Genomic DNA, 18960 nt, shown 5'->3' with positions numbered 1-18960 from the left:
AACATTTCCCTCTGTTCTAATCCGATCAAGGCATCTATGCATATAAATGGGTAGCTGAGGCCAATGGCCCATAGTTCACCATCAGGTCAAAAACATTAGATGCTGCCCATTGCATACATTTTATTATGTACCGTAAAAGAGTAAACCGGACGCAAACCAAGATAGTTTGAATATTCTGAGTTTCCCCATATCATCTGACTTCCTCAATACTGGTGAATAAGAAGGATTTCCTGTCAGCTGTTTGGCACAAAAAGCAATTGAAAAAAATTGCACCTTACATCCTTAAAGGAGACACGTCCATTTCACTACATACGCACATTCCTCGTAGAATAAGCCTTCTAGAGCATTTACGCTCACAACTCCGCACTGTGCCGTTCTTCTACTAAGCCTTCAGCACACTAACCATGAGTATGAGTTGCACCCCAGAAGCTCGAACACAACAGCACACTAAAACCAGTCCTATTTACACAGACCCAGCACATTGACATGCATTAGCATGCCCTATTTCTAGTCTGTGAAATGGACAGCCACAAATTATTTCACATTGACCATGAGTCAGTGTGAAAAAACCTCAATGTGCACAGCTTCGTAGGCTTAGAATTGTGCCGCGTGCCATCTATGGATGAACTCAGACCATACAGTGCCCCAAATACAGTAGTGTGCACCTAGCCATGTTCCTCCTGGAAATGTTCCCATAGGTGTTCCCATATCCTAAGCCAATGGGGCGATCCCCTCCACAATCTGACCCTTGCCAATGAGTACTCATAACACACATTTAGCAATTTAGTTAGACATTTTGAGGAGGAATAGCAGAGGAAAGGCAAAACGCAGAGTTCTGGGATACAACGCTCCAGAATTGTTATTTCATGGGAAATGAGTATTTACTAAGACTAGTGCAAATTTCTCACATGTGCAAACATTTCTATTCAGCCAGGGCAGATCCGATTGACAACCAAGTTCTAGAAAACATTAGAAATTGCAAACTAACGATATTTTACACTTGTTAGAGAATTTGCCCACAACAAAGATATTTTCCGTAAGTAAACTTGCACCAAAATCCGCAGTGAAATCCACGTAGGACTTTGCATTTGAACAAATGAAATCCACAGAGAAAATCTCTGGACCATTAGTATGAGAAGTATAATTACTGCAGATATGAGCAACTTATGGAATATGAGATCTTGCACATAGGGACTTCATTATTTGGAGGAAGAGGAATACATATCATATTCATGTAACATTTTGTGTCCTCTTATGCAGAGGAGGGACTGTGAACCCTCTACTCCACCCATAGTCCCGCCCCTGCTTAGAGGGAAATAGTACATTGATGGCAATAATGTTTCCAGAGGTGCCTAAGCATTATAAAAGGAAGCTGAAGTTATAGGCATTAATATACATTCCCAGTGCCATTAGGCAGTCTATTGGTGGGAAGTTTCTTCCAGAGGTATCACGGAGGATTCAGTCACGTTGTGATCTCTGCCAAATTATTCTGTAACAGGCTCATTTGTAGCAATGAAATAATAGCACTTTTGTACTTGAAAGGTGCTGCACAGGGAAGTTTTTTTCTTCTTTTCTGCTGTTTATCAGACAATTACTTTGAAGCTGCTCCTTTGAAGCATCATAAACAGTATATAATGAGAAGCGGCTTTGTACATGTGCATCTGTTGACTTATTTATGATAGCGACTACCAACAGAATCTAAAAAAAAAGTGGATTCCAAGAAAGCCAGAGATCTAAGGGCAGTCATAAACAGGCAGATGTCTCGCGTGCACCAATGGTTGACAGGCCCACCCTCAAACCTCCATTTTTACCATAAGATCTCATCATGGGTAATTGAGCAGGAAACGCCATTCTATTTACTATGAGGGGGTGGGGGGTGGAAAGGGCCAGACTGGGCTACCGAACCATTCATTATGTTCCCCATTCATGCTTGCAGTAAATTTAGTTTATGTATGGATGGCCAGCCTAATTCTCATGTTTAAGCCAAACATCATTGATCTGGTTTACCTCTAAAATATGTATTATAAGGAATTTTGACACCAAAGATTTCTTATTAATAGGAAGTGTGCAGGAAAGGCTTTGAGCATTGGATTGGCCGCATTTCCTAGTGTCTCTTCAAACTTTAGCCTTTTTTTTAGTCCTGCTTCACTAGGCACATCTATGATTATTGGCTCCAGTCCAGGCATAATGGGGCATATTTACTTAGGTTGGTTTGCATTGGTGCAAGTTCAACAAATGTGCAAAAAAGGTGCAAACTTCTTAATACATTTGTCACATCCACAGGGGCACCATGTGTCAAGTCTAAAATCTAAGACAGCTATAAACTGGCCTAGGTTTGACCTATAATTTACATCAGTTTCTGGAGTAAACTATAGTAAATCTGACACAACCTTAAATCTAAGCTCCACCCACTTTTATACTAAGGCAGGGTCTGGAGTAAACACTCAAAAAGTTGCAATTTTGTCAGTTGCTCCAAAAATTTTTATTTTTGACACCACATTTCAGGCGAAAGCCAGTTAATACACATGCCCCATTGTCTACCAGTAGCCTGATATGGCTGAAATTCACCTCCCGTCTCAGGCAGTCAAAGTACTATTCTACCCAACTCCCATACTTCACCCTGCAGCTCAGCTTGTTGAAATTGGGTCATATATATAAAATGAAGTATAAGGGTGTTATTACATGCAGCGCTAGTGGCTACCGCTTGCGTCTTCCCAACAATTGCCAGGAAATGAATGGGGAAAATGGTGAGCACTAGAAGTAGCTACTAGCGCTAGACTAAGAGCAAACTAACAGCAACTCACTGCAGAGCAACAGGGATAAATTGTCTGCAATTAAACTTATCAGTGAGGAAATGTTTAACGTGATTATATGTTAAATATGTAAAACGAAGAGCCAAAAACGGTGTGGAGAGGGGAGATCCTCAAATGACTTAAAGGGGTTTTATCATCAAAAAACCCAGTCCCCCAGCTGAGCCCTGCCTAAAATAATAAGTGATCATATACTCCCTACTCTTGGGGACGCAGCTGACAGCCAGCTGTGACTACTGGGTAGATGGGCAGGGAGGAACCACATGACTGCTGTGGCCAATCAGAGGCCACAGTGTCACGTCCCCAAACTCCTTATAACATGGCAGCTAGGTTAGGAGAGCTGATGGTGATGCTGCGGCCTCTGATTGGCCGCAACACTCGGGTTCTTCCAGCTGACCCGTCTACCTGGAAGTCATAGCCAATGTCAGCCCTGGTTGTCAGCTGTGTCCCGAGGGCCCCAGTTGAGGTGAGTAATACCCTCCTATCTTGTTTTAGGCACGGCCCAGCTGGGGAATGGGGTTTTGTTTTAATGACAAAATCCCTTCAACATTGTCACTGTTGGTAAAACTCGCTATAGTTGTTCGGTGCCTAAAAAGTTACAGGATTCTTTTAACTTTTTTCCTTCTTTTGCAAAAATAGTTACTTAAGACGTGGGAGGCGATTGCATATCCTAAAATCGCCCTAATAGCGTCATACAGGAAATGCTGACATTTGCAGAATCTCGCAGCAAAAATTTACAAGGAAAAAGCATCACTCTGTATATTAGAAGTGAAACCACTGTGGGGAACATCTGTAAGACATTTTATGTCCGTTTCTAGTATAAATAAGTCAAAAAGCTTATGCAACATTTTGCTACTTTTGGCAGTTTGTGCCGCCATCCACCACTTTCCTGAAAAGAGGACATGGCTTGTCGGGTCAGAACACGTCCGTCTTGGACCAACATATTCATGTATAGTTATGACCGAAATCGGTGTAAATTATGTCAGACATGTATGCTAGATGGGACCTAATGTACGATTCAGTGCAAGTACACTGAGGAGTCGAGATGAGCCTGGTACATGAAGAGGTGTGCGCCAATATATTACGACTGGCATTTGAAAAACAGATCTTAATAAGTTTCCCCTTGCATGTCTCATTCCCAGTCACATGCTCTACATAATTTCTTTCTTTACTTAATTTTATATAGTGCATACATATACTGCAGCACTGGATACAGATTGTTATCATTTACATTGGTCATTGGGGCTCACAACCTACATGTTTTTGGAAAGTGGAACGAAATCGAAGTACCCGAAGAAAACCCACGCAAACACAAGGAGAACCTACAATCTCAATGCAGATGATGTTCTTGGTTCAGTTTGAATCTAGGTCCCCAGCATTTCCGCTGAACACTAAACCTTTTCTCCCAAACTGGCCACAAAAACACAAGAGTGAAAGTAGTTTTTTTTCAAAGTTGCCTAGACATATTAGATTAAAAGGGATTATTGGGGAACATTTTTTCCCAAACTGGCTTTGCTCACCTTTCCTGCTCCCGATTCCTCCTGGTCTTTTCTTCCAGGTGCAGGGAACCAGTAACTGTGTCACCAACACCATGGCTTTGTGACCACTGCAGCCCATCACCGGCTCACTTCAGCCAATGATTAGCTGCATCAGTCACATGACCTGATGCCTGTAATTACATGGCCAATGCACCCAGAATCAAAGACCAACGGACATTGGAAGGAGGGAAGGTGAGTATATCTTTTGGTATTTTCGTACTGAAGACTGAGCCAGTTTGGGGGGAAAAAAAAGTGTTCCCGAACGATCCCTTTAATGTTGGTGGAATCCAATGTATATGGGGGTTTTGTCAACTATCATGCAACAGCAGAAGTCAAGGAACAAAAAAAGGAGGCTGCAATGAAAGACGCAGATGATCTGTCGAATTATATACCTGAACTCTGAGACTAAGGGTACTTTTACACGTAGTGAGAAATCGTTCGCCCGAGCAAATGATGGCACAATTTGCCCTGGCGGTTAGTTTCAAATGCAAAGATAAATAGTTAAATTTTTTTTAACAGGATCGTTAGAATGATTAGTGAACGAGCCAACGATGACTTGTATGCTTACATTATTGTTCAAATCGTTGGCCATGTTTACACTGAATAATTGACATTCAAATTGGAACTATCCAGTGGTTTTTTGAGCGATAATCGTTCCGTGTAAAAACGCGGTCCAGGACGGCCGTTTTCTGACCAGACAAGCCGCGTAAAATAATTTGTTGTTTACCCCTCTATAAATGTAGCGGAGCTGGATGGTTGGATTTCTTCCGCTAGAGCGTTCTTCTGTCATACTGCTTGTAGACAAACTCTTAGCCTTATTGATCACATTTTAGAATTGCCTTCATTGTATTCCCTGATAGAGACGGTGGAGGACTTATTCCAAGGCGTATCTGATCACTCCCCGATCTGGATGACATTGAAATCCCCTAGTCCCCAGTCTGTCAGGAAGAGGAGAGTATATCCTTTCCGATTATCCCTCCTGGGACCTTCAGACAGGATTCCTGACCAGTTACAACCCTTCTTCGCGGTTAATTCTTCTAGCCACGACACTATGTTGGTGTGGGACACTTTTAAATCGAATTTAATGGGTTGTTTGAATTCTTCTATTTTATTCATTAAATGAGCCGCATCTCAGCATGAGGGGAATTGCATGCTAAATGTGCTGAACTTGAGGGAGTATATGTAAGAGAACCTACTGAGGCTAATAGAACAAAATGGTTGATGACAGGGAAAGAATATCTACAACTCTTGAAGGAGAAGGTACAGAAAAAACTTTTTCTTTTTTTTTTTACCAATCATTTTTTGAACTTTGCAACCGATCTAGTAAGCTCTTGGCACACATATGGTTCACCAAAGTTCTTCTGTCCCTAAGATATGATCCAATGAGAAGCACATACTTACAAAGACCCCACTGTTATACAAGATAGAGTTACTCATTTTTATAGAGATCTACGGTATATTAGTCTTGGGTAAACCATACAATGGAGGATCTCCATTCCTATTTGAGAACCATAATGTTCCTAAATTGTCCACAGAGCATGTAATTCTAATGAATTCGCCTATCAGTCTGGAGGAGATAGCTGAAACTTTATCGTCCATGGTAAAGGGTAAATCCCCAAGTCCGGATGGCCTCCCATTTATTCACAATATAGTGAGATTTTGCTTCCACAGCTGCTTTCTCTTTTGAAGTAAACATTGGCAGATGGTCGATTTCCTCACTATTTTTATGAGGCAACTCTAGTGGTTATACTGAAACCAGATAAAAAGGCTGAAAAATGTGGATCTTCTCGTCCAATATCTCTCTTAATACAGATTTTAAAATAATTACAAAAATACTAGCAAACAGATTAAATTTGGCTATTCACAATGTTATTCACCCAGACCAATCTGGATTTATACCTGGGAGATCAACAACTGACATCAGAAGTGGTATTGCAGATAGGCTGGAAACAACAACATTGGGCTTTGGCATCTTTAGACGCAGCCATGGCCCAATTAGATATTACAATGTTTCATATTTGGACAAATCATTAAATGGATATCCATCATTTACAAAATGCCTAGTGTTAGACTTCTTGTGATTGTCCGGCTCTTCTCTTCGTTCTATCTGAGGAAGGGTACAATGCAAGGGTGTTCATTGTTACACTTTCTGTTCGCAGTGGCCATTGAGCCATTGGCTATACTTTTAAGACAAGATTTGGACTATCGGTGGGTCATAATTGTCCTAGGGAGGGGCCAATGGCGATGACATGGTATTTATTCTCTCTAACCCACACCCCACTCTTTCGCATGCCATTTCCATAATTGACAAATTTGGATTCTTCTCTGTTTTACTCATAAATTGGCAGAAATACATTTTCATGCCACTGAATCAGCGGACATGTGTTTGTAGGACAGGAAATATGTTGACTTAATGTAGTGTCACAATTTAGAAATCTGGGAGTTTATATATCTAAAGACTACCACTATTCCTATAGACTTAATGTTGCTCCTTTAATCCCCTTTCTCAAAGTCAAAATATGGAGCTCCCTACCTTTATCTGTAGCTGGGAGAATAAACCTTATTACAATGATAGCCCTCCCGAACCTTCTCTACAATTTAGAGCAAATTGATGTGATAATACCAGAGCGATTCTCTGGCACAGTAAATTCAATAATGTCATCTTTCATTTGGGAAAATTTGAGAATAAAATTAGAAATCGAGACGTTACAGTGCCATAAAGAGAAGGCAGGAAATGGTACTGCCAGAGTTTGGATGATATAGCAGGTCAAATGCGATATTTAAAACATTGGACGGGATATTGGACGGACCCTTAGGGCTCATGTCCACGGGCAAAATGAGATTTAAAATCCGCAGCGGATCCGCACCCCATAGGGATGCATTGACCACCCGCGGGTAGATAAATACCCGCGGATCGTCAATAAAAGGGATTTAAAAAAAAATGGAGCATGAAAAAATCTGGACCATGCTCCATTTTCGTGCGGGTCTCCCGCGGGGTCGGCTCCCGCGGGCTTCTATTGAAGCCTATGGAAGCCGTCCGGATCCGCGGGAGACCTAAAATAGGAATTTCAAGGATTTACTCACCCGCAGCGGGCCGCGAAGCTCTTCTCTTCCTCACGGCCGCATCTCCCTTGCTTCGGCTCGGCGGATGTGCCCGGCGCATGCGCGCGGCACGTCGACGACGTGCCGGCGACGTGCCGCCGGCGTAAGGAATTCATCCGCCGGCTGAAAAAGAAGATCCGGCCGTGAGGAAGAGCAGAGCTTCGCCGCCCGCTACGGATAGGTAAATTCCTTTTTATTGTTATTTTCAGCGCTCACGTCCGCGGGGCAGGAGGGACCCGCTGCAGATTCTACATGTAGAATCCGTAGCGGGGCCGATTTTCCCCGTGGACATGAGGCCTTACTAAATGCTGAACACTATCCGTTGTACTACTACTTCTACTTTGTTGTGGACCGTTCTGGGAAAATCACAGGATATAGTCTAAATATTTATTACCAATTCATAAATTAGCGATCTGAATATGGAATCTAGATAAGCAAGTGATAGTGTATAGGGACCTCCCTTCTAGGACTCCTTTGCGGGATAATAGAGGACTCTCACATCTTTATAAACTTCCTGATTCTAGATATTGGGTAGAGCATGGAATAATATATCTATTTGTTAATGGGATTTCTGTAGCTTTTGAGCAACTACAACAGACATATGCTATACCCCGATTGAGCTTCTAGAGATTTCTTCAGCTACGTTACACAGTATCCTGAGCTTTGTCCAATCATATTGACCTATCCTTTGATTGGTATACTAGATATGCAGGGGCCTAAAGAGTTCATTTCTTCTCTATATAATTAACTGATTGTCTACATTTTCAGCTTTACCCCCCCCTAAAGTAGAGGATAAATGAAGATCCCTTGTTTCATCACTTATTAATGAGGATTGGTTTAAAGGGGTTTTCCAGCCAGTGCCGGCTGTCAGTGCCCGGATACACCAGGGCTGGAGCAGAATCTGCTGATCTGGCCTCCGTGTAGTGGCCGACACCTGGAATTGTGGATGCAGCGCTCATGGAAATCAACGAGAGCTGTGCCTGCAATTACACGCACTGGCCTCACACAGGCTTCCAGGACTGACAGCCATCGCTGTGTAGAAAATCCCTTTAAACCAATCCTTGTCGGTAAGTGATAGGGGGAAGCACTGAGATTCAATCCTTTCGGTGCAAATTGACCGATTTGCTCCGTAAGGTTGTGGGGATTCCAGGACCACGAGTCCCAGAGATTTGTTTGCTGGGACTTCTGGACACTGAACAATGGCAACACTGTGTACAGTTTTTGTTTTTTTTAGGGGGGGGGGTTGGCACATAAAGCGGTGGAGATGAAATAGATGGACAGACAACCTCCAACAATGGCCCAATGGAGAGATATAGTTAGCAATATCATTCCCTATGAAAAAATTATCTTAAAAAATTGAAAGTGTTCTGGAAATTTTAATTTGGGATGTATAGTGTAATTCTTCTAGTACGATTCTTACACAAAAAGCTTTTCAATTCCTAACAGACCAACTACACAGCTATGTTAGATAGAAACAGTGATTATTATAGTAATATGGCACTTTGTGTTTTCTTATCTCCCTCCGGTGTATTCTTACTTCCCTATGATTTATCAGCATACGCGCCAGAAACTCTTCGATTGCAAACAGTAATTAATCACAACACAAATTGTCATTGTTCTATAAATATGTATTTTATTTTACGTATAAAGTAAATATTGGTACTGCCATTGTTTGAGTACATTTGTTCAATAAGATAAAACGACTTTGAAAAAAAAAATGCTAAAAAGAGCGGACCATAGGATCCTGGTTGGCCGGCATCCGACCCTACAGATGGGTGGCTGGTCACCCAGCCATCCAACACTCCAATGTAGCAATTTCGGCTGGGGTCCAGTACAACAAACCCTGATTTATAACACCCAGATGGTGGGTGTAAACTGCAGAGCTGGAAATTCACATCTGTAAGGTTCAAGTATTGAAGTCTATCTGTCTAGGCCTCCTCTCCCAGGGACTTACATATGGTTCTCTTTTCTGCAGTCTTGGCCGATCTCCAAGGATGCCTTTTGTGTTAGAGGCTTAACACTTTGCGCACCAAGTGTAAGGCATAGACTTCAGATGAAAAGGAACAGCGAGACATAAAAAGAACTCTAAAAAACATGGCTTTCTATAATTCTGCTTTATTCACCGAGAGGAGTGGGGTGGGGACTTTTGTGACTTTGCTTGACTTCTGAAAATAAAGATCTTACAATAAAAGTAAAATGATCTTAAAGAGGCACTGCTTCCCAAGGCTGCATGTTGTCCATGTTGGCTAACCGGAATCTGGCTTACTATATGTGAATAGGAGCTTTTTGCATGCTTCTCCGCATGAAAGAGGTTGTCCCACCAAAACAGTTATCTTCTATCAACAGAATAGGGGATAACCAGCTCATCAGTGGGGGTCCACATGGAGATAACTAAATACTTGAACACTGCTATCTCCAGGTGACCAATGGTTGAAAACAATGGAAGAGCGGTGTGCATGTGTAGCCACCGCGCCATTAGTTTGTGGACCTTCAAGAATCCCTTCCTTGTGATCAGTGGTGGTCCCAGTGGTCAAACCCCCACAAATCAACTAGCTAGCCCCTACCTTGTGGATAGGGGACAACGTCTTGTTACTGGAATACCTCTTTAATAGAGATTAGAGATGAGTGAGCATACTCGCTAAGGACAATTGCTCAATCGAGCATTGTCCTTAGCGAGTATCTCCCTGCTCGGAAGAAAAGGTTTGGCCTCCGGCGCAGGTTGCAGCCATGAGCAGGGGGGAGCGGGGGAGAGAGAGATCTCCCCTCCGTTCCTCCCCGCTCTCCCCTGCCGCTGCCCGCCCGCCGGCAGCCGAATCTTTGCTCCCAAGCGGGCAGGTACTCGCTAAGGGCAATGCTCGATCGAGCAATTGCCCTTAGCGAGTATGCTCGCTCATCTCTAATAGAGATCTTAGTTTTGGTGGTATCAGTCTGCAATTTACTTGTTCATATCTGGTATCCTTTTTGATCCTATAAGACAGGCCCGGATGTCCTGCAAAAAGAGCAAAACAAAAATATTGGTAGACCAAGACATAAAAAAATTCAACTTCAGAATGTGCGAGTCCAAAAGACTTTAATGATTCTTGGCACTGAAAGGGTTAATACAAAGAATGTGCTTTCTGCCTGTCATGTGTACCCCATGGGGTGGTGGTACGTGTAGTCCATGATATGTCTTTAGAAGCTACTTGCACCGACCTTTTAATAGGTGTAAGACAATGTAGGATCATAGCCTCGGGGTTACTTTGAGGTAATTTATTAGCGTAAGGTGTAATTGGCTTAGAAGCAATGAGAAACACTGTTAGGGCGTGACGTAAGTCTTTACAGGCAACAAAAGTGGACAAATATTTACGTAGATGCGCAAATCACATAACTGGAAAGCCGCCAATCATCTGTAGACGTCTCAAGAAAACTGGATCTCTCTACTGAAATTAAACGGGTTGCCACATGAGAGACGACTAGTTTCAGAAAGCAGGGAAAGCCATGACTACTCAGGCGTGTAGTACTACATGGCTGCCATCCAGCTGAATCACCGCCCATGTAATACAAAGGCTGCTCAACACCACTAGAACTTAAGAGCGGGGAGGGGGGGGGGGGGGTCCAGAGAATGGAAATTCTTTCATATTTTTTTACCCATCCACTGCATGAGTGGAAACGGATATGATTCCTGGGGGTCCAACCCTTGGGATCCCCACTGATCCCAAGAATGGGTGGTCCTGTTTTTCCTTTCCTCCTCACTTCAGTGTGACTTCACCCTCCCGCAGTGACGTGAGATTGAATGCTGTGATGGCCTCACGCCGTTCCATTCATTTCAATAGGGCTGATGGAAATAGCTGAACGCTTTGTACTAGGTTATCTCCAATTGAAAAGGGATGAAGTGACACTGCAAATGTGTGACCGCCGTTCCACTCAGTCTTCTCACTGCAGGAGCTGCAGTGACCCCAATGATCCCAAGAATAGAGGGGCCCGTTTTCCCTGTTGTCCATCCAGTGGATGGGTAAAAACTTACCAGTCACTGGAATACCCCTTTAAGAGAGTGGCTCTCCCTTCTTGCTTATAGAGGGGGGTTTCATATAATGATAAAGGAGCCCAATCCTATAACTCAAAAATATAAAAAAAAAAAAACGCAAACTAAAAAGAAAAAAAGAAAAAAAACCGAATCCGCTATGGTCTACTTTGACCCCAACCTAGTTGCTTTCCACCGCACTATATGCATGTGCATGACTAATAATCAATTTGATAGGTTCTTTACTCAATATAGGAAACAACACCATGTACACTTGTGTTTAGGGTGCTGTAAAGTTTGTTGCTTCAATTACATCCTACTTTTTAAGTAGGGGAACATAATTGTAGAGCGGAGAAAAATTATATCTGAGGTTCATATCTTATTATGGTCAGATAACCATAAAATACAAACCTCTGGGCAACAGGTGTGCATTCTGTCATGACTGTGATAGTGGAGTTTGCCACCTCAGATATAACCTAGGACAGATTTTCTCCGACTTAAGAGTCTGTCTCTGCCACAGCATTGAGGGGAGTTGAAGTTTACCAACAGCTGGAGATGTCTGCTACATGGGATAATGCACATTAAAGGTACATGCACATATAGACCTCTTTAATCCATTCTCCCCTTCCATACCGCAGACGAAACCCAACGTAGACAACAGGCCATTCGAAAGAGCTACATTGCCTCACTTTACATTTCGCTTGATGCCATCCACATTGGAGATGACAGTGAAAGGAAGAATGGATCAGGCAATGCAAAAATCTGAAGTCTCTTTATTTTACTAGTCCCATTACTCAGAAGTCAGAACAGTAAGAAAAACGACGGAGACTCAACTCCAACAACCGGCGCCCCTCATTATCATCATTTAAAAATGGCCGACTGGGAACAAAAACACAAGGAAAGAAACATGTTTACAAAGAAAACAGAAGAAACTTTATCCCCTGACACCTCTCCAACAGGAAAAGATCTCGACACTTATTGAAAGGTACCTTTGCCATCTGTGCTTGGACTCCAGTCGCCTTCAGAGCAGAGACCGCTTTCTGAGCAGCTGCCGGGCTGTCAAAGTCTACAAATCCATAACCTGCGGATCATAAACATGACAATTTATACACCTATCAAAGGAAAAAGCCTGTGCACACAGATGCTCAGGGCATCACAATTCTACCGGCTGCCTGTGCAGGATGAGAGGGGAATAAATTAATACTAGTCCTCTACGGAAGGTACAAAACGAATGAACCCTTCGAGTAATATGCTCAACCGGTCACTTCTAAATCTGCCACAGTGAGCGAATACTGAATTACGGCAAATATCTTGGCCATTATGCTACTAGGTGAAAAAGCTTTCAGGGGGGATAGAAATTGTGAATTTACTTAAAATTTCTAACTACAGTCCAAATGAGCTTGTTCGATCATATGATTGTCTTTATTTTATTACATTGTACAAGTCTTTTGTTACTCCGGGAAATACAAGAATAAGTTTGAGAGTTGGGCATTAACATTTTTTTTGTCAAATGGTGCGTTCCTACTCAGGCTAAGGGTATGTTCAGATGGTGGAATTTACTGCAGGATTTTCCACCATGGCTTTTGGTGTGGATCTGTACGGGAATTTTGCCATGTGGGCAAAAGCCATCTATGAAATTCCGATGTGGAAATAAACATTTCCAGAAGTGATATATCTCTTCTTGACACAGAAACAGGATGCGTCAGAATTCCGCACGTGGCTCTGGCCCATTGACAGAGCAAAATCCGCTCATATAGTCGCACTGAAACGCTGCGGATGTTGACACAGTTTTTTTTAAGGCGAATTCACGCAGAGAATTCTGCTGCCGGTTACATACTTTAAGGTCACTTTTACACTGGATCACCGTCACTTCTGTGCTTTCACACACGAGTGAGAGTTGCTCACTGAATGGAGGCGGAGTGTAGCAGAGATTTCTTCCGGCTGCCTGCCATTCAGAGTAAACAGGCAGTCGTAGATGAGCAACTGCCTGTTTACACGGGCCGACAATTGCTCAGCTGCAAACTAAGTGAGCGACTCTCACTCACTTGCCTTGTTGGGACCCGTGTTTACAAGCGACGACAGTCACCCATTGCCACTCCTTTGAGCGATTACTTGGGCGCTAGTTGGTCTGTGTAAAGGTACCCTAACACTTTCCAATCAGTGCTAGACTGTATAAGGACAGGCTCCATGGCCAATGGGAATGGTAACACTCAGTTGTTCATCTATTCATACACTTCCATGAAGAATAGCAGAGAAATAGCATAGTGCAGAGGTCTGATAGAAGCTGCTCTACCGAAGTGTTATTTCAAGTGGAATACAAGTATTTATAAAACATAGCAATAACTTTATAGAACTTTATATTTACAGATAGACTTTATAATTAAAAAACATACATGTTAGAGCTAACAGATCCTTTATGTTGAACGAGTTTAGTCAATATCACAACCTCTATAGCTATTACGGCATATGAATAGAGCAGGGTTCTCCGCTATAGACTCTATGGCCGGAACCAAGAGACGATCTGTAAGAGCATCTCCTGTTCTGATAGACCTTGTGTTCGTCCTTACATTATAGGATAGACACTCATGGAAATGGTTGCCCTACCATACTACATATCCCCTGCAGCTGCCGCTGCAAGGAAGTGTCTGGCGGGCTGCAGGCTTTCCTCTGCAAAATCTGCTGTGTTACCATGGGTGCTGGGGCAGGACCCAGAGCGATTAGGTGTTTGCCCTGAAAGAAGTTGTCTAGCTTTGCATACCCTTTTTTAAAATGAGAAGACTGCTCCATTTTTGAAGAGCCTTTTCTCGGCAAGTGGTTGCCGAATGCAAATAGTAATAAACTTATTATTTTCTATTCAGTTAATACAAATAAGGAGGAGACTTATAGGGCCATGCATGCTCCTCTGGGAAATGTATGCAAATAGGAAAATGGAACAATACCTCTACAGCGCCACCTACTAGAAGGCAGCATTCCTGCAAGTCAATGTCTGACCTTTTAACAGGTCTTGTAACAATAATTTGGAATGTCAGCTAAAGCCAGAGTCGTCTTCAGAAAGAAAAGATAACCATGTACAGTCAGACTGTTTTAGGGTTTTTGCCCCCCATCATTGTGCAGTAGGTTCCTGGCTGTTTGAGAGGCCCATAATGTGAGCTGGCAGGGAAAAAGTTTCTCCTTAGGGAGAGCACCTAGTAGGTATGAAGGGACTTATAAGGCCATGCATGCTCCTCTGGGAAATCTATGCAAACAGGAGCATGGAAAAATGCCTTTACAGCACCATCCCTTGCAGGAATGCTACCTTCTGAAAGGTGGCGCTGTAGAGCCAATGTTCCATCTTCCCATTTGCAATCACTATGCATTTACTGCTGATCTTTAGAGAGTCATAAAATGACCATGCAAACAGTTAAAAACACTAAATAAAGAGAGGGAGCATAAGAGTCCTAAATTGGAGCACTAACAACCATAATGAGCGGCTATGTATGTGACCAAGATAAGCCACCGCGGAGGCACTGTCAGGAATAATTGCAGGATTGGTGCTGACATGGTCAATTAAAGCCATAGTGCCAATTACTTGTCATTTCCAAGGACAGCAGCCAACTCTATACGGCTGGATAGAGCTGCAGCTTAATATTTAGCATTCCTCTCAGAAAACGGACATGCTGCAATACATCTCCGTGCCGAGGAGGATTCTAATTAAAAGGAAAATTTACTGCAGAGAGGAGTAAATCTTCCGCCTCAGCTGTCTGTTCCCAACAAGTTTGTTCATATTAAAAAAAAAATGCCAACTATATTTGTGTATGTGTGTCAGTCCTTGAACACGGCAAAGTTTAAGATCCCACTGCTTGCAGGAAGGGCAAGTTCTACAGACACCAAGTATTCTGTAAGAAGAGGAATGAAAGGGAATCTGTCCTCAGGATTGACTCATTTACAGTCTTTACGCTTGTAAGATGCCTAAATATGCTTCATTTAGCTAACTTAATTGGCATTCCATAGATGGGTCCATCATCACTTCTGACACCCAATGGGGGCAATTGTGTCCAGTCGTTTTGCCTTAATAGGCAACTTTCCCTGATAACACATTCTAATAAGGGTTTGTTTCCTTCAAAATATAAAAATGGCGCTCAAAAGCCACAAATTCGGTGGAAGCCTGTGATGCACATAAATTTAGCGTCTTCCTACAATCGTGGCAATTAATGAATTCTGTGTGTTAAAACCCCATTTAATTACATTGTACTTACATTGCATTCTGCAACTGAAATTCCGCTTTATGTGAACTCACCCTTAGGGCTCATGCACATTGGTGTAATATACAGTTTACTATAGAGCTGCATTGGTGCTTCTATAATGGTGCATGCTCACTAGACTGCCTTCATATACATCCAAATTCCAATTCCATATGCAAAAAAAACCCCAGAAAAAAACATTGTGGCTTGTTCCTTCAGACTCCCCCCAATCTGTATTGCACAGCATGTGGGTTCTGTGCCAGTTCTCCAAGTAGGCATGAGTTACCAAAGTAAGATGCAAAGTACAAAATCTTGTCTGCACTGCCAAGTATGGATTCACCCAATGCTGTAGAAAAAGCTAAAGAATTTGAGCAATTACTGAGGCCTCTCCTTCAATGAATGCTAAAGGAGTAATGTGGTGAAAGCTAAAACCTCGGGGACTGCTGCTAATCTGAAAAACAAGGTCCTTTTGGCAGGGAATAGAGCTGTGTTGCAATTCCCTGCAGATCAGATGACTACGTGCGTACTATGCAGGGAAGCACTAGCGGGACTTCAGGGTTTAGAGACGTCTTCATTCTAAGGTTTGGTGGGGATATCTGCAGTCCTTCCTAACAATATGCCATTATTTACTACAAAGGGGAGTCAAAAATGTTTTGCACTCCAGTTATATTGAAATTTCTGTTGGCCGCACAGTCTTATCCAAGCTCTCCGTTGTAGGTCGCCGTCTCCCCAGTCACTGCTGTGCAGGTTTGAACATGTTACATCAGTTAATTTGTGACTGCAGTGCAAGAATAAATGTCCGCCCCACTTGTAATTTGCACGAAATAAGAGCAGTGATACGATTTTTAAACCGGAGAGGAAATGGCAGAGTATAGAATGGAAATATCCTCAATCGCCGACCAGGGAAAAATTCAAAACTCAACCATCAACTGAAAAATCGATGCTTACAGTTTTCTGGAATTCTCAAAGGCCACTACTGGAGCGTGAGAAGGGAGAACTGCATTTTGAAGTGTTAAAGCATCCCCCCTATAGCCCTGATCTTCCCCCATCGGACCATCACCTGTTTGGTCACCTGAAAGAAGCCCTAAGAGGATGAAGATTCACGTCTGATGAAGCGGTGCACTTGCGGCTTGCAGCTAAGCGGAAAACAGTTCCAAGTCGGCTGAATATCATGTGAGAAAGAAGCAAAGGAGCCTCAGCAACGCACCAGCCGGTTTAACAACATGACTGCATGAGTGGAGCAAGTAGTTGTGGTGGACTGCCAAATGACTGTGGAAGAGCTTGCTGGCAAAGTTGGCATTTCCGTAGGATCTGTGCCCACTCTCCTACATGAAGACCTGAAGATGCAGAAAGTTTCCTTTAGGTGGGTGCCATGAAAGTTGACCGATGATCACAAGGCTGTGCAAGTGGCAACGTGTCAGGAGATCTTGACATGTGATAAAGGCATGAATGATGCCTTTATTCAGTCAACTGTTACAATGGATGAGACATGGATGAAAGACGCTCTTCATAGTTGCACGTTTTCAAGTCGTGCCGCTCTTGTATCAGCGATTTTCCAGAGGGCAAAACAAACCCCTTAAGAAGCATTTGCAGCAGCCATGCAATCATGGCGTCAACATTGTGAAAAGTGTACCTCAAGAGGGAGATTACACTGAGAAGAGACAATACTTTCAGCTTTCTGAGGTAAGTTGATTTTTAGAAAAAAAAAATAGTAGACCTTAGAACTTTAATGCATCTCATAAAAATATGGCAACGTAACAAGCAGGCACAAGGACAGATCTACAATGTGAAGATGCCATCCAACAAGTACCCAACTCTAAGCTTAAGGCCTTCTGCACACAGGCGGGTCAGATTTCCGCAGCGGAGTTTGACCTGTTGCCCGGCCAGTGACCGCAGCTTACCTGTCCGGCGGCTTCTGCACACGCTGCGGATGTGCCGGTCGGCACTCCGTCACACATGTGCAGTAGGTGCTGGCACTGGGGAAGGGGGTTGACACATATCCCGCGATACTTCCGCAGTGCTCACTTTATTCCCCCGCAAGCGGAAAATCGCAATTGATTTCCACTCGTGGAGATGAAATGGTGTTTTGCCATTGAAAACTATGGGCTGTATTTGCTGCGGAGTCCGGAGGTGGATGCCTGCCGTGAACTCCGCGATGCAAATACGCCCGTGTGCAGGAGGCCTAATAGACATCCTGAATGTGACACAGTAATATATGGAGGAGCGCTGTGTTCAAACTAGAATTGCTAAACTTTTGAGTGGAGTTTTGATAATCACTTGGAAAACTTTATGCCCTTTCCTCCCTGCTCAGGAACTACTACGGAAATCAGCGGTGCCGTCCTGAAAGTCTTCTGTTGCTTACTCATGGGTGAATGGTGAAATCAGAATCATCTGACTGAATTCTTTCCTTTCTGCAGTCACTCCCCCAGCCTCAGTGACACAAATAGCCAGGAACATGACGCCGTACTATGTAAAGTCTTTGCCTCCCACCCGTGTTCCTATGACAAGAACGGTTTAAAACGAGCAGCAGTTTCACATGGTAAGTGAGGAGAGGTCAGGAGTGATTATACAGCCAAGGGATAGGAGATACCCTACTGCCTGGCTTTTTAAAGAACACAACATAATAGCGATGGAAAGCCTGAGCATGTAATTAAATAGTGCTTAAATTGACCCCTTACTAATTAGCCTAGCCAATTTGCACAATGTGTAATCCTGTCAAATTTCTAACACTGCTAAACAGTCTCCGTGACAGGGACAGAAACTACGCCTCTCCGTAACCAGCAACGCACTCTGTCTGTGCCGTATAAATTGTCAGCATCCCCACGCTAATTTCCAAAGTGGTACAAATAAAATAAAAAAAATACACAGTAGTTTAAATTTCCCTATCTTTGCAAAACAAATGCCTCATTTACGCGGGACGAGCTGCGGGGCAAACCATGCCAGTCACTCGTCCCAGTGATGCTCGTCCTGTGCGGTTACACAGGAGCAAGTATCGCTGGCATCGCTCACAGCGGGTCGGGGAGCGTTCTTCCCCTGCCCACCTCCATTCATAGTAAGCCCTTCAGAAGTTACCAACTGCGGTTTACACTGAACAACATGTCATTCAGTTTTCTGCATGCAGAAACTGAACGACTGAACAACTTTCGTTCAGTCATTCAATGCATTTACATGGGACATTTATCTGGGAACATGGGAATCTGAACTATAATCGTCCCATGTAAAAGGACCCATAAGGCTCTACTTACACTATCCTACCAAAGTATTTAGACACACCTATCGGCAGAATGGAT

At 43.1% G+C, this 18960-nt stretch overlaps 1 protein-coding gene across 5 annotated transcripts in view; it reads right to left on the bottom strand.

The window, feature by feature from the left end:
* The window catches only part of RBMS1 (RNA binding motif single stranded interacting protein 1), a 335966-nt gene that overhangs the window by 64222 nt on the left and 252784 nt on the right, over positions 1 to 18960 (bottom strand). For all 5 annotated transcript variants that reach the window (XM_066575950.1, XM_066575949.1, XM_066575952.1 and 2 more), the window contains exon 4: positions 12440 to 12531. In XM_066575950.1, the coding sequence (XP_066432047.1) occupies positions 12440 to 12531 (92 nt within the window). The remainder of the gene's footprint in view (positions 1 to 12439; positions 12532 to 18960) is intronic.

Source organism: Eleutherodactylus coqui, chromosome 8 (genome assembly GCF_035609145.1).
Source record: "Eleutherodactylus coqui strain aEleCoq1 chromosome 8, aEleCoq1.hap1, whole genome shotgun sequence".
Classification (NCBI taxonomy): domain Eukaryota; kingdom Metazoa; phylum Chordata; class Amphibia; order Anura; family Eleutherodactylidae; genus Eleutherodactylus; species Eleutherodactylus coqui.
Note: the sequence above shows the minus strand (reverse complement) of the source record. Positions and strands in the feature narration are given on the sequence as shown.